Raw genomic sequence first — 21,655 nt, forward strand, 5'->3', positions numbered from 1 at the left:
ATGAGCGGGCAGACGCACGAACTTGTCTGGTCATGCTGATCAAGAATATACTCTGGGATGCATTAATCTCTGCGTTGCGCACTTCTGAACAAAATTAATACACCCTTTTCAAGGGTATAAAAAGGATATATGTACGTATTAAAGTGAAGAAAATAGTATAGAAATCGACATACCATTTTGTAGATCGGTGCTTAAATCTTATCTATATTAAACTCACTCCGTAATTAAAAATGGCTTTGTGAGATTTTTGACTGATTTTTTTGAATTATTCTTAGATTGTTGATTCTTGAACAAAATCCAGAGCTAATAAAAGGCAATATCTTACTATTTTGAATCTATCTTCTAATACAAATTATGGACAACTCTTCTTAAAAAATGGTACAAAAAGAATCTAAAGAAAATAGAGAAACTTAAAAGAAAAGAGTTTGTCGTCATATTTAATGATTTAAACTTGTATTTTATTTAATTTATACTCAATCAATACTGATAGCATCCAAAGAGAGTGACTATGCAGACAAAACTGCCGCCATCATAGCTCATGGAGAAATAGTCATCCGAATCAACATCTTCCCGTCCATCTAGATCAGAGCAAACTCTGCCTAGACCGTTAGATCTACAGATGGCAAATTAATATTCGTTAGCTTAAATAGGAACGATCGGTCGAAAAAAATAATTTTCACAAGATTTAACATTTTTTTTTAAATATTTTTTAATGAAGCTTATAATTCTTTTTCTTAAACTGCAATAGAATTAAGATTCAAACACGATCGCTTCGGGTTGCGACATCGTGCTGGACCAGCTCCGTTCCATTGGAAGTTGTGCGGCCAAATTGGCGTCCGTTGCTTTTGAAGGGGCGCCGAACTCAGCTCAAGCATTGTCCTTCCTTTGGATCAAGCAGTGAGATTTCTTGGAATCAAAGTTCAGACAGGTCCTTGAATCCAGTAACAGGAGCTTGCAGACCACCTCGTCTGTGGTGGAGGCATGCGGTATGCGAGGCTGCGCCCCGTGAGAGTATGAAATGGAACCGAAAGAGGTAAATGGACAGCGGCTCCCTTAAGTGAACTCCCAGGGAACAGGCCCTTTGTTGTGGTCGTTTCTTCCTCGGAGTGTACCAAAAACTTGCAATCTGCTAGACTTCTTTGGGATTTTTCGGGGATTCAGAAACGTTCGCTGTCCAGAGTTTAATGAGGTCACCCCAGTCACTGACTACAATGGGCGGCTCTTCATCGCAGCAGCCAACGAGGATACTATGGATTGGTTGGCGCGATACATGGTGCAAAATGACGTCTTACCGAAGCGACTTCATTGAACGCGAATTACGGTGTCGTTCTCATCGGCGATAGTGGGTAAACGTTTCCACGAAAAATTCACTCCCAATGGTCGACCAGAACGTCACTGAAATAGGCATTCAATGAAGTCGTTCAAATAAGTCGTCATTAGGCCCCAAGATCGCGCCAACCAATCTACAGTGTCTCCATTGGCTGCTCCCATGGAATGCCGTCCATTGTATTCGGTAACCGGGGTGACCTCATTAATATCGAGCAATGTCCTAGAAGAGAAAAAGAAAAGGTTCGAAAAAGGATTACAGTAACATCCGTCAGTTGTTAGAGGGTGTGTGTGTGTCGCCTTTCCATGTTGAATATCCTAAGGCAAACCCTTTCTATTCTATGATTTTCGCTTTAATCAATACTCACCAGGATATTTTTATTTTTGTTTTTTGGGTTTTTTTTACTTACCTTAATTTTGTTTAGAGACTTATTAATGTTGTTACTTGCTCTGGTGCTTTGCTACTGAAATGAATCCGAATCGGATCTGGGGTATTGACAATGAAAATGACAGAAGAAACACAAGGCCTACTCTTATTTTGAAATGAAAATAAGAGTTCATTTTTTTTGTTATCGATTTTTATGCCCTTGCAAAAAGGGTATATTAGTTTTAGTGAGAAGTGTGCAACACATAGAAGGAATCATCTCTGACCATATAAAGTGCATATATTCTTGATCAGCACGACGAGACGAGTTGAAATAGCCATGTCCGCGCGTCTGTCCGTCCGTCTGTATCAGGGCCAACTCAGCCCAGACCATAAGAGCTACAGAGCACAAGTTGTATAGCTCGAATTCAGCCGTATCCTTCCACACGAACAAAGATTATGAATCTACATTCTACATTAATTTTGGCAACTCAATTCACATCATCTCACAGATACTTTATTTAAATGAAATTAGTTATTGTTTGTTGTTGTTGTTAATGGTTAATTTTTTTGTGTTATTTTATTGTATTAAGAAAATATATACCGTATTGAGCTGTAGTTAGTAGTTTTGGAAATATTGGTATTCTTCGAGTGACTTTTTTAAGTTTGTGAACATAATTAAATATTTTTTTTAAATAATTCGTTCTACTCTCTGAATTTGTAGAAATTTGTCGTATAACTGTTAATTGCAACGTTTTGCATTGAAGCTATATGATATAGTACTCTGAGCCGTCTAATTCTACTGTGGTTATTAATATAAAGCTTAAATGGCAAGTCATATTTAAATATATAACAATAATTACCCCGACTCCAAGTGCGCCATTTTGTCCCACCTTAACGTTTGCCATTTCAAATTAAAAATTGTGTGAATTAATTGAAAAATATGAATAAACTCACCATAAGTTAATGCATGGCGGAATATATTAAATATTATATTTGATTTGATATTTTATTGCATTATTACTCTACTTTTAATTTTGCAATTTATTTTCTTTTCCTACTTTTTGAAATTTACTTTCAATGACTTACCATAAAAGTTAAAATATATATATTTAATTTAAGGTCTTTAATTTAATTCATTCTCTGTTTTATTGTAATTATAGATAGATAAATAATATTATATAGGTCAAATATTATTTGAACATTATTCTGAGAAACAAATCTAGTACAACATTTTTTTATTACTTACTTTTGCCATAAATTTAAAGTTTCAATTAATTGATATCAGCTCTTTTGGCCCTAACTTTTACCAAATTCATTAAAAAAGCTAAGAGTATAAGTAGATAGATTATAATCCAAGAAAACAGAAGCAATTCATTTACTTTTGGCATACTAAGGAGACTGTTTTTGTGTTCTTGTATCACATATTTTAAATATTTATCATTTGAATACGGTCAATAAAATTTCCAAATGATTTTTATGCTCTCACTTACGGGTGATGTAAAGGTAAAGTTACCTCGTATGTTTACCTTTTTCCGATTACACCTTCTCCCCACCAAGAGTCAGTCAGTCAGTCAGTCAATCTTGACTCATTCAACTCGAACAATTGATTAGCTTTCGATTGTGGCCATAAAATCCAATTCATTTACCATAATGTTGACACCAAAATGCAGTTAGCAGCTTTTAAGTTTCTTTTTTCGGGGTTTTAACTGGAATTTCAGGGCTTAAATGCTTCCTGATATAAGCATGTTTATGTGTGTGTGTGTGTGTGTGTATATATTTTATATATATATATTTATTTGGTTTTTTTTTTTTGAAGAGAATTAGGCCGACAGAATGCCAAGAGGAGAGAGTACAAAGTGTGGAGCTGGGGAGGGCAAGAGGAAGAAGAAAAAAAAACACAAAAAAAAGAGAAGAATTCGGCACGATCAAGCCTCATCAGCCGATCAACGATCCTCATCATCAACATCATCATCATCATCATCGTCGTCATCATCTTCCATCTTAACCCAAACTCTGCCCATCTCTGGTTATTTTTTTGCGTTAACATTTTAATTGATCGCTTTCAGTTATAAACAAGTTGCCTTTTGATTTATGAGCGCGTGCAGCAGAGTACAAAATCCCAAAAAAAAAAAAAAAATATCCAAAACCAAACCAAACTAAAAAAAAAAAATCACAAAAATAATATAAAGACTGAGAAGAAAAAAATGCGTTTTAGGCCAAAAGAATCAACATCGACGAGTCTCTTTGTTTATGTAAATGAACTTGGTTTTTTTGGGATTTGGTTTTTTTTTTGTCTTGAGGCTGCCTTTCAATAGCCGTTGATGATGTTGTGTGTGTGGCGACAATGTCTCTATTTCTCTATTCGTTTTTTTTTTTTCTATTTTACTATTTCTTTGGTTGTTGTTTTTTAATATTATTTGTCTAACGGTCACGAACATTTAAGTCTTCTTCAAGAAATTTCCCGCATCGTTTAAAAAAACCGAAATGTAGTTGTTGTTGTTGCTGTTTGACAAGCAAATAAATCACAGATGAGTCTCCACATCTTTACCATTTGGTTATATATCTGTTGTGTACCTATATAGTATTCTCCGTTTTTTTTTTCTTTGGTGTCTGTCTGTCTTTAACTCTTTCGAAAGGCGACAAAATGTATTTTTATTTTTTTCTGTTTATCAGCTATTGTTACCACCAACAAGTTTAACGTTTTTTTTTTTCTTTTTTTCACTTTCTTCACACGCGGCTCTCTGAGAAGAAAAATGTTTGTTGAAAATGAACAAACATAAAACACGAATTTCACTTGAAAGCTTTTGCTGGGCAATTAATCAACGCATCTTCGCCCCAAAAACTAAAGCTAAGAATTGTGTGAGTCACTGTGATCGTTTCGATACGATACGATGTGATAAGTAAGATGCATATATATGTATGTATGTACATTTGGAACCGATTGGGAAGGCCGATTTGTTTATAGACACACTTTTGGACCGAACGTTGGTTTTTTTTTTGTTGTTTTCGAACGTCCGTTACTCTTCGCTGGCTAAGTGGGTCGTGACTTTTCCAAAATGCAAACTGTGTGTTTGTCTGTCTCCCACTGTCTCTGTCTCTCTCTCTCGCTCTCTCTGTCTGTCTGTGTCGTCTCCCCATACAACCCACCCATGCCCCATTCCCATACACCATACACCATACCATCCTATACAATACGAGTATGCACCACGTACGAGTACGTAATGAAAATTCTTACCTCAAATAGCACTTAACTCCAGTTTAAAACGAAATGAAAAAAGTGAATGGAACTGACCCCAAACCGTTGCACGTTTAACACTTTGTTGTTGGCTTTGTTTGTCTTATACATTTTTTTTTTGTTTTTTTTTTTGGGGCCAAAATAGAAAAGTTTTTTGGTTGTTTAATTGAATTGAATTGAATGTACATATGTTTGTTTGTATGTGTGTACCTAACTATCTACCTACCTACCTACCAACCTAACTATCTACTTATATATGTATGTATGTATGTATGTATGTAGTTGCAGCCAGCAATATGTATTTGAAAAGTCAGCGGACAAGTCAATGCAATTTGAATTAGAGTCGCAAGAGAGTCGCGAACATGCGAGCTCATTTAAAACTGGAAGTCACCATCAACAGCAGCAGCAGCAGCAGCAGGTCTGGTGGGTCTGGGGGTCCCAAATCCACTGCAACCCCGACCCACCCCACCCCACCTCACCGCACCACACTCTTTACATTCCTCCTCTGCATCTGCATCCCTCAATTCACCAGCTTTAAGCGCGCTCCACGCTCATGGTCATGTTCAAGATCATGAACTAAGCCTTAACTCGAGAGGAGATTGGAGAGATTTATTCTTTTTTTTTTTGTGGATTTTTTTTTTTTTGCTTTGCTTTGCTTTTATCGCATGACAATTAAAAAATGTTTTTTTTTTTTTTGGTCGTATACACGATCTGTTGACAAACCGAAACCACCATCTAAACCAAAGCAATGGAAATCTGTTACCATTCATTTGTCAAGTCATTGATCAGATTTTTGCGCTATGCCAACAAACAGAAGAAACAGAAGAGGCAAAAAAGTTAAGTTTAGAAAGCAAATTATATTAGATGATGCCAACAAAAACGTGACTGTCAACCCAACAGAAGCCAACTAACTCACTTCAACTTCAATCAATCGAGCAAACAATTCGAAAAAGGCTTTTGCACTTGTCTTCACAGCTTATTGAAGATCAAGATCAAACTAAATGATAAAACAAAACAATTTTTGAATTTATACCATAAGAAAATGCAAACTAAATTCAATTTATCTCACATAATTAATGCACATCCAGGCTAAAGTATCATATATGCAGATATATGTATATATAAAACTTCTTTGGAATATCCTTAGAATTAAAAACTTTTCAGAATGGTATAAAATAGATAGTTCATAACAAATTAATTAAGAAAATCGTCATAAAAATCAATTTTTAGTCAACAAAAGTTGCAAATTTCATTCATTTTTCTATTGAAAATGAAATTTCAAGACAATTACTTAACAAAATTTTACAAAATATTGAAAGCTTGAATTGAAAAAACCATTCGAAACTTTAAGTTTCTTTTTAAACAATATTTGTATATAACTATTTTAATTATGATACTTAAAAAAAATACAAAAACTTGTTGATACTGTGAAAAAACACCTAAAGAGAAAGAAATAAAATCTTAAATTATGAAGTTTTTCTTACATAAGAGAAATCAGTTTGTTTTTGCAGATATTTCGATTATTTGATAAGCTAATAAAGCTATTTTGTAATGATTTTGAGATACTTTACATATGTATATACATACAATATGTATCTAAAAAATGCAAAAGTGCATCTAAATCGAAATGATTGTTTTTCCTACGTCCTTAATATACAGATATGTATAATTTTCAGCATAATCGATCGATCGATAGGGAGGGAGAACTTTCTCATTTTGTTATTTCGCAGAAAAAGATCAAAAATTTTTACTTGAAATATTTTGCTTTAATTTGCAGTTCAGATTTAATCTGATCACTAAACTGCGTGTAAAGAGTCTCTTCCCACCCAAACGCTTGGATATATCTTTCCTTCTTCCCACTTTTATCACATACTATTTTATATTTTGATCATGTTGGGGCTTCCTCTTCATCATCATCATCATCAGCATCAGGAGCAGGAGCAGCATCTCATGTAGTTGCTTCATCCGTTATCGGTCAGCTTGGGGATCGAGATCTTGCTCACGATCAGAATTCCAGTTGCCCAATCGAGCGCCAAAATGTACATGCCTTTAGCTCCGCCTTCTTATACTTCTTCTTCGTTTTCTGCCTGGTTTATTCTGTTGCTCTTCCTCTACATACAACTGTTTTTGGAGCTTTCTCTTCAACCTACCTACCTACCTACCAACCAACCAACCAATTCGATTGTTATCACGCAACACCCCAAACACAGTAGATCCCCTCGAACCACCTATCGCCCTACCAACCACTACCAACCATCGTCATTCCCTTTTTTCATATCTCTGACAAGAAAAATAAAAAACAATGTTGCCCGTTATCAGCAAAAGCTTAAGGAATATGACTTTGAGAGACTCTTTTGACAACACCCTCTGCGGAATCCTTGCGGATTATCAATAATGTGCAATGTGGTGCTACACACAGCTCATAAAAATCGGGAAGCAGTCGAAACGAAAAATATTTTCTACGCAATATCAAGCAAAATCTGCTGAACGGCTCTTCCTTAGCCTCTTTGAGTTGATCAGGTGCCGCCGCCGCCAAGGCATCGAAACACTTAGCAAAAGCAAAGCTGATGACGACGACCAAGACCAAGACGACGATGGAGATGGAGATGGAGACGATGACGACGATCCCGATGCGTGCCGGGCGATAAGCAGCCGATGCAAACCATTAATTAGGCAGAGAGACTTCAGATACTACTACTATATATGTATATATATACATATGTATGTAAGTATACCAAATAAAACCAAAAGGAATCTCTTTTTCCTCGCTTTTGCCTTTGCTCTTTTGTCCAGTCCGAAAAATTAAGGCTTTAATCGTGCATGAAAATACGTGAAACTTACGCGCATCCTCTCAGCATCTTGGTTTTGGCCGTCTTTGGTCGTCGTCATCGTCAGATGCAACGTGATCGCGATAAGATAAAGACGCATACAAATTTGCTTTTACATACATATATATTGCCCCAAGAGAGAGTAGAGAAGAGATACAAAGAGAGTGAGAGAGAGAAGAAGAAACTGTATATATACACCTATATATGTGTATATTTTGTTGATTTTTTTTTTTGGGTAGTGCAAATTATTATTATTTATCAAATGCCTGTGTCAACAGTCCACTCAGTCTGTCATTTATTTCCATTCAAGAAAACAATCAACGCTCGCTTAACTCTCGACGCTGTTGTTGTTGCTGTTGGGCTCATTAATCGGTCGACAATATGTCAATGTCCACGGATATCATCGCTGAATAATACAATAATGAAAATGGAATGGAATTGGTGGGAATGGTGAGACAACAGACATCAACTAAAGACCAATAAGTGGGAAGGAGAAGCAGGAGAAGGAGGAGGTCTTTATAGAGGGGTAGTGTGGGTCGGTATGGTGTGATGTTTCCATAACCTTACCTAACCCATTTTCATTCCATTTCACACAATTACCAATGGCAGATAAAAAAAATTATAAAATACAATTTGTGTAGGTAATAAATATTCCATAAACATATATGTATATAGGGGCAATATGACACCATTTTTGGCATAAGCACTCGCCCTCCACCCCCCCATGAAAAATGGGAAGAAAAGTCACACATACACTTTTCCTGCTCATTAATTAATAATAGTAATAATTTTAATGTAGGCAAATTTTGTGTATATATAATTTAAAACTCGAGAAAAACTATGTATTGATAAGTTTGAACCTTAAGTCAGCTATCATATCTTATTTTGACCATTGCATTATATTGTTTTACCAGATCTAATGAAAACCCCAAAAATTACAACATTTTCATTGATTTCTCTTTAGACAAGGCTGATTATTTTCTTCTAGAAGTTCTTTACAATTGGCTGCTTTTAGTAAAAATTTAATTAAGAATAGTTAAAGAAAGAACTGTCAATTGTATACAAAAAGAAATTATACCTAAGTCCAGATCTTAAGAGGTTCAAGTGAATTAAAAACTAATGTTAAAATTGAAAAAGGTCTGCAATTCTTAGAGATAATTTATCCAATTCCATATTTAGTTCAGCTTCGAATATCTTCAACAATTTATAACTTGGTTGAATATATTTTTGTTCTTTTACAATCAACCCCTAAAATATGAATTGAAATTTTTTTAAATTTATATATTTTTTATGCGGAAACAAACTAGATAAAGAAATTGAGAGCACTCTTTTGCGAAAATCGCTAGAGTATTGTCTGTGTGTGGAGTTCGTTTACCTGATGGTTTTTCAAATTGAAATTACGTCTCTACCTAGTCCACCACCACCATCACCACCACATTTACCCCTCCGACCATCCGACCACCAACCATCACCATCATCATCATCATCTCTGGTGATCGGACCGACCCTCTCTGCAATCTTTTGCATCTGCGTTGAAGCGCGAAAATTGCAAACCAATGTTGTTTTGACAATGTGCAATAATTTGTAGTCAATTTTATGTGTCTACCGTCGTTTCGGTTCGGTTCGGCTTGGCTTGTTTTCACTGCTCACACAGTGTCCCCCTCTCTGTCCGCTCCCTTGGCACCCACACCACCTCCCACCACCATCATCATGGGCATCCCCTCCCTTCCTCCCACACTCTCTCTCTCACTCTGTCTCACACTCTTTTGCTTTGCCCAAATGGACAGACGAACAATTTATGGCTGCTAAATTAGCAAGAAATGGAAATTAAGAAAAATGTTGCTTTTATTGCAAACAGTTGTTGCTGTTGTTGTTGTTGTTGTTGCTGTTGCTCATCGTCATCGTCGTCGTCGTCGTCGTCGTCGACGTCGCAGCAGTCGTACACAAGTTTATGACTTTCGATTCATCGTTGGCAATCTAATGAGGCAAGTGTATAGTACTGTATTTCGATTTGGATTTGGATTTGATTACGATTTTTGGTTTTTGGATGGCTGCATATGTACATACGATTCCATCCATGCTGGTGATGCTGGATGATGATGGCACCTCACGGGAAAATTCCAAAAGAATGTGGCTTTTTAATGAGGCGAATCTGTTTGGCTCGTTTTCTTGTGTTCTTTCTCCTACTTTTCTCTCTCTCTCCCTCTCTGTCTGTTTGATATATGATGAAAAGTTCAGGGCTGATGGTGCTGATGGGGCTGATGAGGCTAGCCTGATGGCTTTGGCATTAGTACCTAAGCACTTTGATTTGACTTTGAGCCTTTTTTTTTTTTTTGGAGGGAAGCAAAAGAACGAAAACTTTGAGCTGAACTGCAGTCAAAGGAAAAGGTGTTTTCTACCATCTTTTTCTCCTTCTACTCAACATTTTCTTCTTATACAGTTGGTCTTTCTATTTTTGATGTAGGTAAGAAGAAAAAAACGCCACACACTCCCTCTCTCTCTCTAACGCTCTTTACTCACACGACTTTTCGTTTTGAGAAATGAGAACAGGGGCGGTCCCTGTAACCAAAAGTTACCTCAAGGTAATACACACACACTTACAGGAAATTGAAGACAAATGAAAGTTCATTGCAACTAGCAAATTGTCCAATTTTCAATATTTATTTACTAAAATCTCTTAATTAATTGCGAGTCCTACTTATTTTAAGCTTTGGCAATGAATTTTCGTTAATTTTGAATGCTGTTGCAAGCAAAATTGCAAATTTATTGTTAATAACATTTTTTTTATGAATCAATTTGTTAAATTTTTATATGCTGTTGATTCGTTGCATGTTGTTGTTTTTGTTTTTCATAATTTTATTTATGGTTGCTGTTAATTAGACAATTTGCATATGCACAACTTCTAATAAAAACCCAGGAAAAAAAGCTATTAATAATTTACATTTCAAGTATATACATATATGAAAGTCTGTTTCAAAATGTCAAATAAGAAAAATTGAGTAACGAACACCCGGACATGGTTAGACTGACAGCTTGATTGAAATATATTTGGAAAATGTTTCCTGAAGAGGTAAAACTAATTTCTGCCAGAAACTAATTTGGCCGACAAGTGTAGCCAAATTCGCTCCTGGACTTGTTCAACTCCTTTTAACCCACACCACCCACAAAAACCCAGCCAACTCTCACACTCAAAATTACTGATACGTAATTCACCGCCTTGTAGAAGGCAATCTATAAATAAAAGGCATCTCTCTTTTGACACTAAACTGACTTGTAAACCGACAAAAATATTCTACTATGTATTTACAAATGGGACCCGTATTGCCAAAATGACAGAACAGGAGAGGACGAAGGAGAAAAAAAAAAAAAGAAAGAAGGAAAGATCTTTTCCTCAAAAACCCCCGAAACGAGAAAAAGACTAAGTCAAAGTCGGGCCTAACTTTGCTCTACCGGAAAAAAAATTCAATTGAAAGTTTGTGCCCTCAGCTCATCCGTTACGCCGTAACAAATCCCACAGGCGAAATTGATAAAAAAAAAAACAAAAAACACATAGCAAAAAAAAAAACCAAAATACGTTAGAAAGTAAAAGCTGCAGCATAAAAAAAAAAAGAAAAAGAAAAGTTTGTAATATTTGACGTGTTTCTTTTTGCAAAAGTTTTTTGTACGTCTCTGTTTTTTTTTTTTTTTTTTTTGTTTTTGCATTGAAATAGGTAAAGAATTGATGAGCAGAAGAAACCATTTTAGTGAAGGGGCGGGCGAATGGAGAAGGGAGGGGATACCCACAAAAAATAAAAAAATTGAAAAGGGTTTAACTTACGCTTGAACTTTTTGTACTCATTTTTGTTTTTTTTTTTGTGCTGGTTAACCCACATATACATAGAAATACTCGTACGTGTATCTTGTAGATACAATTCTATCTGCTCTCGCTTTGTGTATGTGTGAGTGTGAGTGTGTGTGTGTGAGTGTGTGTGTGTGAGTGCGGGGGGGAATTGCAACAACATCAAACGACTTCGTTACCCTGGCTAATGATTGATTGTAAAATTTGCTAATTTAAGCAATGTGAATTTATGGTGGACGACCGACGACGTCGACGACGACGTTAAAGATTGGCTAAAAGAGGGCCTCATCAATTTTATTGCGCATTTAATTGATCATAAAAATTATTCATTCATTCCAAAATGGACAGAAAGACAGAACGAAAAAAAAAAGAGAGCTAAATCAGCGAAATATTTCGCTGTGGGCTCATTGATTAAAACAAAAAAGCAGATAAAAAGCAAGAAAAGCAAAAAAAAAAAACCCAACACCAACAACAACAAGTAAATAATAAAAATACAAATAAGCGAATATATACGATATAGCCGATATCTATAAAATATGCATGAGAAGAGATGCCAAAGACACACAGAGAAGACGAGCTTGGGAAAATAAAAATTGAAATGACTGTGCGAAGAAGGCGGTAGAAGTCGGTTTTCTTTCTTAATGTTTCTTCAGTTTGATTTCTTATTTATTAGTATTTTTTTTTTCTCTCAATTCAAATGAAACACAAAAATAATCGTGGGCTGACTTTGGTGACGATGTGTGGCGGCGAGGTTCTCTTGAATAGTTTTGGGTGAAAGCTTATAAAAGGCAATTATTTTCAATGATTTCAAATATTTTTTATTAATAAATAATCTACACTTTAAATTAATTTTACTTACCAAGTGAATAAGAATAGTAAGAAATGGGAAAAAAATATATGTGCATCAATAAAATATAAAAATAAAAATTAATTGAAATATAAATTTTATTAGTTAATGTCTTATTATTTTTCTTATTCACATTTAATTCATTTTACTGAATTTTTTGCGACTTAATTTATAATTAATTTTGAGGTCCTTGGATGCCCTGAGTCAACGGTCCCAAAATTTTGTTCGGTTTTCTAAAAAGTTACATATTTGAAAAATATTTTATTGATTTTAAAGATAATACTCCAATGGTTTGTATGGGTCAATACAAATTTCTTAGGCCTTATTAAATATTTATATGAATTCGGACATCTTTCAAGTCACAATGATTATAAGTTATTTACTCCGTCTGTGCACTAAGATACCCATTTCGCTTTCGTTATGTGCACGGTATGGAAACCTGGTGAAAAGTGTCATTGGAAATCATATACATGACAAGGAATTATTTTACTGCAGTCAACTTGTCGGTGGAATTTCTTTGATATTAGTCATGTAATTGTACACTTTACATACCTTTGCAGTTTCTTCAGCTGTTTGAGTTTAAAAAGTTTCTAATGTTTTCTTAATATACATATATCTGTGGGTACAAATGTATTATACTATTGTTAAGCCACCTCATTGTTTGGAAAGGCAAATCCACTTGTTGAGTTCTTTTTCTACTTACATGAGAAGACGTAGCAAATATTTGTCATGAAATGAGTTTTGATTGTGATTGAACATACTCCATTTGGTAGGCGGCAACTCTTCTGACCGCCCACTCTCATTTGATTAGTGTCTATTTGCACATATTTTCGATGGTAATAATAGAGATATATCCGCATGTTGTTTTGCCATGCAATAAACAGAAATCATCTTAGCTCAGTGTGCCCATGGCATTCAAAAGAAAATTTAGATTGCTGACTTCATTTTAAATTTGGACTCTCTGGGCTCGGGCTCGGGCTCGGGCTCTGGCAATCTGAATCCGGTTGATGGAATCTCAATTCATAACCATATCAAATGTCAAGGCTCTCCCCCACATCCATCCATACATAAATTATTTCATTATCAGCAGCAGACAGACAAACGAGAGCAAAAAACGAAAAGTCGACACAAAATTATGTTTTTTTTTTTTTGTTCATTTTATATATTTCTTTTCTCTTGGTGTTGTATTTTTGTTTATATTTTTTTGTCATATTTGTTTCTTTTTGTTTGATTTTTGATTTTTTTTTAATAAACTAGAAAACATAAAGTACAATATTTACAGGACAAAAAAAAAAAAAAAACTTTACTTATAATATAGGTTGATAATTTATATATAATACACATGTAATCAGTCGATTTATATATATATATATATATATAAATATACACATAGATAGTTTGTGTGATCAATTCTTATATCGTTTCTTTCATTTAACAAATAGAATTAATATATATATTCAAAAAAAAATTGTTGATATTTAAATATATTTGTATTTATATATGTACATGAAATTTGATAAAGTTTTTCTTTCGTACTATTTGTATATTAATTAATATGGCTGTATTATATATATGTGTATGTGTGTGTGTTGCATATGTATTTGTCTGATAATTAAAACTAACTAATAAACAAAAAAAAAAAAAAAAACATTAAAAAAAAAATTCCTACAAACTAATGAGGAAAAAAGTTGAATTTTTATTGATAGGAAAACTTGATTATATATTATGATAAATTAAACTTAATTACAAATGAATATCACAATATTATTAAACAAAATTAACATTTAATTAAATGTGTGTGTGTGTGTGTTGGTGTGTGTGTATTTGTGTGTCTACATACTTATACATCCCAATGCTTGTTGTGTATCTATGTATGTATGTACAAATGTCTAACAGTTAACTAGGTATTTTTCTTCGTTTTACTTTTTTGTTCGTTTTGTTTTTCTTCTTACTTTTGGAATGCAATTCAGTTGGATATGCCATAGTTAGAGTGAGTGAGTGAGACAGTGGTGAGAGAGGGGGAGGAGAGTTAAATCTACCAAGACTGAGGAGCAAAGCACAAAACTACAGCTACAACAACAACAACAAAAATCGTAGTACATCCCAGGCGTAACAAACAAACAACAACAAGGTAGATTTTAATCGTAACCAAACTAATCTGTAGCACTGTTCTCTTACATGTTCCTCATTCTTTCCACAGTTAGAGCCATTGGGTGTGTACGAGTGTGTGTGTGTGTGAGTAGTTTTGGTCTAGGTACTACCAGATAGTTGAAGGCTAGCTTAGGCACAAAGGCCAGGCCAAAAAGAAACTGCTGCAATTGAGCCTATAGCACACGACAAATGTCTCCTACGTTTGTGTCTGTGGTTATGTGTGTGTGTGTGTGTGTGTACTTGAGTGGGGGCTTTAGGCACTAGTTTATGCTCTGATGACACTAGTTCAGATTACCACACACAAGTTTTACTTCGTCTTCTTCTTCTTCGTTCTTCTAGGAACAACAAATTGCCAACAATTTGTTAATCGAACCTTCAAGAGTTTTGTAGATCCCCGAAAAATCTTCAAGAACTCTTCTTCTCATCTCTAAAAATATGACAATTGAAAACCTCATTTGATTTGATATTAAAGAAACACATTTTCTAATTAATTTTTGATATGAAACTTTATCAATTCACCTATATACCAAAAAAAAAAAAAACCTCTTTTGACTAGCTAACTAAAACTATGATAATCTAGGAATGGAAACCCAATGGTATCTAACCCTGTAAAAAGTTTTGAAACCCCACAAAAATGAAAAACAAAACCTTGCTACTACTACAACAACTAACAACTTTCCTTTAACCGAAATTCAACCTTCAATTTCATTTTCTGTGCTGGGGCAAAGAGTAAAACTCACGTTTTACATTAAGCTCCCAATTCTAACCTTTCGCTGTGAGCCAACTTTTGAGCTAATCTTCTGCTGTCGCAACTCTCTCATTGATTAGCACGTGTAATGCTTGCCCCCCCCCTTCCCAAAAAAAAAAGCACACACACACACACAAACACACAAAGAAGAGATAGAAAAAGAGACCCCGAAAAAGAAACCAATAGAAAGGCAACTCTCCTCACAGCAGCAGCAACAGCAGCTGCCTGGCTGTTTGGCTGGTTGGCTGGTTGGCTGGGCTAGCTGACTGTCGGACTGTCTGTAGACGGTCTAGGTCTGGTGTGTCCTCGTCCTCGTCTCTTTGCCATTTTTTTTTTTTGTTTGTTACAATTTCTTTTTCGATTTTCTTTTTTTGCGCCCCAGACATGAGTTCTCTGATGTTTTGCGTTTCTGTTTCGGGTTCTACTTTTTTGGTTTTTGTTGTTTTCTCTGTTGTTCTGTTCTTTGTTTTTGCCTATTTTTCTGAGATATCTTCTACACACGTTGAGCTTGTTACAGACAAAATGCAAGCAGTTAAGATGAACTAACGAGTGAACGTTGCAGTAACAACAAAGACAGCAACATCAACAACAACAACTGCATCAAGAAAGAAACATAGAGAAAGAAAAATACTTTTGGGCCTTGCCTTTTGTTGCCGACTGGTTGCAGTTGCTGTTGTTGCATGCAACATCAATTTTCTGAATCTTTTGCTTTTGCCTACGAGCCAGGAAACTGAAAATAGCTTTGGCCATAAGAAAACAGAACAGGGCCACAAAAAAAAAAAACACACACTCTCACACACACACAACAAAACAACAACAATTGGCTCTCGGCTCTTTGGTATTTTTTTTTCGTTTTTCGTTTTCTCTGTTTCACTGTAGCTAACCTGCTGCTGGGCTCCCCTCTGCCCTGGCCTGTCCCTCCATCTCCTCCTCCTCCTGTTTGTTGTCCCACACTCTTACTACAATATATATATGTAAGTATGTATATATGTATACCCTCTTTTAGTAGTTCTCTTTTTAAGCATGTAACTAGGCTTTTATCGTTAAACGTTCACAATTTGCATATTGACTGCAATTCTTATTTCATTTAAGCAGGGAGGAAGCAGCAACACACACAAAACACAAACCCATACACACACGCACACACGCACACACACACACATCGACAACACATTTTATATATGTATGTATGTGTATGTATGTAGTAGTAGTTTCCCTTTTTGTTTAACAAAATGAAAATGCACCAAAAATTGAGAATTTTTGTGATGGAAATTATATCAGTAACACTTGATCTGATAATATACATGTATGCTCTAGCTCTCACTCCCTTTCTCTCTCTCCATCACTGGCTGTCTCTTTTCAACATCAAAATACACTTACATATGCAAATTACGTGCTGCAGGCGTTGGTAGTTGTTGTTGCTGTTGCTGCTGCTGCTGTTGCTGTTGTGTAGGCGGCAGCGGCAAGCTCTGTTGTTGTATGCCGCTAGCCAGGGGTATCATCTGTTGCGTAGATCCTGCCAATTGACCACCGCCCATCAGTAGAGCGGCTTGTTGTTGTTGCTGCTGTGTATTATTGGGTCCACGCGATGGTTGCCGGCGAAAACTGCCCGCTGGTGGAACTGGTGGCAACATAAACTGTTGTTGCTGCTGCTGATGTGGATGTTGCTGCTGCTGCTGTTGCTGCTGCTGATGAAGATGATGGTGTCCGGCCAGATGCATTTGATGATGATGATGATGATGATAGGCAGGATGATTGATCGGTACATGGCAAGGCTGTCCAGGTCCACTACGTCCGCCATTCGACGACGATGTGGATACATCGGGCAAAGCAAAGCGTAATTTTTGCCAAAACAATTTATCGCCCCATTGCAGATATGTATTGGTCTTGAGATATAAACGTAGATCGGGATCCAATTCCTTTTGTGGCACCTCACCGAGCACTATGACAATGAGGCGACGTCGACGATCTCGTAATACAGATTGATGGGCAGATTTGAACTCGAAGCGACACCATTCCGATTTGATGAAATTCTCACTGACCACCATAATGGTGCGACGACTGCTATCGATGGCTTGGACAATTGTTTCGGGCAGATAGCCACCCACAGGGAAGTCACGTTGATGTAGGCAAAGTTTATAGCGTTGTTCGCCCAACTCCAGCATGGGCACCAGCTCCTCATTGACAAACAGTTCATCTTTCGATGAGTACGAAATAAAGGCATCGAAGAGTTTCTCACGCTCGTTCTTATCGACATCCTTTTGGGCATTGTAGAAGAGACGTACCCCGAAACGGGAATGGCACCACACACGCATCTCCTGACGGAATATGAAGACCAACAGGAAACAGATCATAATGAATATGAAGGCAGTCAATATAGCCACCAGAATGGGTATATAATCCTGTTTGGGTGGCTGATTCAATATCATTTTCGTTGAACTACTATTGGCCAGCAGTGAGTTCTCCTCTTCCTCGAAATTGTAATTGTTATCCAAATTCAATTTCAATGTCTGACTGCATTGGATGAGTGGTAAATGCTCCTCAGAATTGGGATAAATCGACATCTGTTGCGTCTTATTGTGGCATATAAGTTTCGCACGATCTGTGACATATTCATGACGGGCCAAATAATCTCTCAGCTTATCGATAAACTCACAATTGCAACTCCAGGCATTCGATGCCAATCTCAATTCATTCAGATACGATGGCAAGAAATTCCATACAGCAAATGAGGTAATCAAATTATGATCCAAACGTAAAACTTTCAAATGATACAAATGCGTAAATGTCAACGAATCGATGGTGGCAATAGAATTATGCTGCAAATATAATTCTTGCAAATTATCCAAACCCTGAAATTCATTGCCATTGAGTGCCTTCAGTTCATTGTTTTGCAATTGGAGAACCTCCAGCTCCAATAGACCATAGAATGTGCGATTGTGTAGTATCTCAATGGACGAATGATTCAAATGCAGGACCTTCAATCTCTTGCGTCCGATGAAGGCATGACTCTGGAGCTCTTTAAATTGATTGCCATCCAAATACAATTGTGTGGCATCCATGGGTATATGAGTGGGCAGTGCCTTCTCATAGCTGGCGCGCGAGCAATCGACAACATTCGATGTCCAGCTTTGATCGTGATAGCAGGAACATTTATCCGGGCATTCCATTTTACAATCGCATGCCTGGAAATCACAGCAATGGCAGAGGGCAAAGCAATGCGATTCATATTTGCAAAGGAAATCATTCGATTTCGCTTCAATCAGGGACACAAACTGTGATCCCCGGGCATAGGTCAATTTGCAATAGATCTGATCGAGATCCATTAATTGTGGCTGGGTACGCGATTCTCGATTGATTTTCTGCAGCCAATCCAAATGGCAATCACACTCAAAGGCATTGTGGCCAATATAGAATTCGGGTATATCACGATCCTCGCCAATGGGTGACAATCGCAGGGCATTTGGCTCCAATGTGGTCAATTTATTTCTTATCAAATCGACGCGAGTTAAATTGGGCTTCTTGAAGAATGTGTAGGGTTGAATTTTGCTTATCAAATTATCATTTAGATAAAGAATTTCCACACTATTCGGTATCGAGCTGGCTGTTATTTCCGTCAATTGATTATACGATGCATCGAATGTACTCAAACTCAATTCGTTTTCAATTTCAAAATAGTTACCCAATTGAGTGATGCGATTAGCTCGAACATCCAACCATTGCAGTCCAATGGGTATGTGAGAATAATCGAATTTCTCCAAACGATTGCCCGAAATATTGAGCCAAACGAGATTGGGTAAGTCGTTAAAGAGGCCGGCAATCGATTTTAATTGATTACCATCCAATCGTATGGCCTGTAGTTGACTATTCCTTTGCAGAGATCCTGCCTCAATGCTCTTTAGTTTATTACCCGATAGATTTAGAATCTGCAACGAGTTCATACGATCGAATACACCACGCCGGATGTGGGTCAGCGAGTTCTCCGTCATACGCAATCCATATAGATTCTCCAATTGGGTAATACTTGTATTTTCGATTTGTGTTATCATATTCTCACCCATATCGAGGGTTTTCAATAGTGGCACTTGACTCAATGCTTCTGGCACTGCCTGCAATTTGTTATCATTCAAATGCAGATCCTGCAATTGGCTGCAATTGATTAGAGATCGTTGATCCAATTTACCAATACGATTATAGTCCAAGGAGAGTACCAAAAGATTATTCAATCCCTGTAGTGTGCGTGCCTCAATGACAGAGATCCGATTATTGGATAGGATCAGTGTATGCAAATTGCTTAGATCGGCAAAAATACCATTGGGCAACTGATCAATATAGTTCTCTTCCAACTTCAAGATTTGCAGACTATTTAGTGGTCGAAATATGTGAGACTCGAGGCGACTTATTTTATTGGCCGACAAATCGAGAAGAGTCAAATGCTTTAGACCCACAAAGGTGGCTGCATTTATCCATTGGGAATTGAGCTCATTGTGGGCCAAATCCAAGATCAATAGCTCGGCCAGATCACCAAATATACCCGGGGCCAGTACATTGATGGAATTATTCTTGAGATAAATCTCTTTCAGTTGCTTTGTTTCGGCAAACAATTCTGGTGGCAATGAGGTCAAACGATTGGCCGACAAATCAACAACATTGAGTGAGTGCAGACCCTCGAATGCTCGATCGGCCAGAAAGCTCATACTATTCCTGGCCATATTCAAATGGGTCAAGCGGGCCAATGCCGATAACATGGCCGATGGCAGACTAACCATTTTATTTGCACTCAAATCCAAGCTGGTTAACGTTGAGCCGCATATGCGTGTTTTGCGTGAACTCATCGATGAGCTAAAGTAAAAGTTGCTAATATCCTGTATCTTATTGTATGAGGCATTCAAATGTTGCAACGATTTCAGGGGGCAAACCATGCCATCGGGTATCAGCCAAATGTTGTTTAAACTCAAATCCAAGCGTTCCAATTGACGAAAGTCGACAAAACTATTCGATGCCATCTCCAGGGACATGGTTGACCAATCGCCATTGTGTGTTCGTATGGTTAGATTTCGTAGCTCCTGCAGGCCACGAAACGAGCCCTCCGTTAGATTACCCAATTTACAGTATTCGATGGTCAGATCACGTAGCTCCACCAATGAACGGAAACTATCCGGACTCAGGCTACTTTGAAAGAATAATGCATCATTGCATTCCAAACGCAATCGCACCGTATTATGCGGCTGGATCACACTGAAATTTGTATTCTCCAGCTCCGAATTGATAGTGCGTAGATGGCAGACAAGTGTGATATCTTCACCGCCACCGCCTCCGGACCAGCGGCATTCATCGGGTGCCTGATAGAGCACGGTTTTGCTTAATGCCGCACCAAAGATGGGCATCACACAGCTGGCAATGAGCACATACATTAAATGGCTAGTGGCCAGCATTTTAGTTCGACTTGTTTCTACCCGAAAAAAAAAAAAAATCTCTCTCAAACTTAATTCTCTTCTTCTGCTCTGCGTCACCTTTTCTTTTGGCTTTCTTTAGCGAATTAATTCATTTGTATTTGTTAATAATAAGCCATTTCTTTTGATTTTGGTTGTTGCACCACCACGCACCACAAACACCATTCACTTTGAGAAATATATGTATGTATTTATCGCAGATATATTCTCAATCCAAAAAAATTTGTTGTTGTTTTCAATATTTTTGTTTTCTTGTTCGCGTTGACCCGTAATCCAAGTGGGGGGGAGACGACAACGACAACGACGACGTCGACAACGCCAACGACGAGGAGGAGATAGCGTTTTGATCAATTATTCTCTTGCTGTTGTTTTCTTTTGTGATTCTTTTTGTGTATTATGATTCTTGTGTCAAATTCGATCGTTTTGTGTATAGTGTATAGTGTGTTGGCTTATTACATATTTCGACAACGGCTTCACAAGACACGTCCGCTCGGCTCGAAGTCAACTCAAAAACTGATCGCTCTGCTCTCTAAAAGAAGTCAGCCTAGCCAGCTAACAGCAGATTCTCCTCCATCTCTTGCGATGACGACTCTAACAGATAACTCAAACTCAAACTGTTATTTGGCTGGTTGTTGTTGTTTGCCTGAGGCGCAAGCACTCAATGAACACGCAAACTGCAACAGAGAGAGAGAGAGAGAGAGAGAGTATGAGGGAGACCATGGTGCAACCGAGAGAAACATCAGAGAGTGCGATAGAGAGCGTCAGGTACAGTGAGAGAGAGTGACCGGGGGAGGTTGAGTGAAAAACCGCTAAGCAAGAACTAGAGCGAGTGAGCGGTTTAAATAAACAAACAAACAAAAGC

At 37.0% G+C, this 21,655-nt stretch overlaps 1 protein-coding gene and 1 long non-coding RNA gene across 2 annotated transcripts; both read right to left on the bottom strand.

Moving 5' to 3' along the window:
• Positions 1–12,726: 12,726 nt before the first annotated feature.
• LOC124460755 lies at positions 12,727–13,234 on the bottom strand. The gene is made up of 3 exons (XR_006954760.1): positions 13,145–13,234; positions 12,994–13,057; positions 12,727–12,880 (listed from the first exon to the last, which is right to left on the bottom strand). It is a non-coding gene; the product is annotated as an uncharacterized LOC124460755 (long non-coding RNA).
• Positions 13,235–16,533: 3,299 nt separating this feature from the next.
• LOC6645768 (toll-like receptor Tollo) lies at positions 16,534–21,316 on the bottom strand. The gene has a single exon (XM_023177640.2). The coding sequence runs from the start codon at positions 20,773–20,775 to the stop codon at positions 16,717–16,719; it is 4,059 nt and encodes a 1,352-aa protein (XP_023033408.1). The 5' UTR covers positions 20,776–21,316; the 3' UTR covers positions 16,534–16,716.
• Between the last annotated feature and the right edge of the window lie 339 nt (positions 21,317–21,655).

The sequence above is a fragment of the Drosophila willistoni genome, assembly GCF_018902025.1.
Source record: "Drosophila willistoni isolate 14030-0811.24 chromosome XR unlocalized genomic scaffold, UCI_dwil_1.1 Seg8, whole genome shotgun sequence".
Lineage (NCBI taxonomy): Eukaryota > Metazoa > Arthropoda > Insecta > Diptera > Drosophilidae > Drosophila > Drosophila willistoni.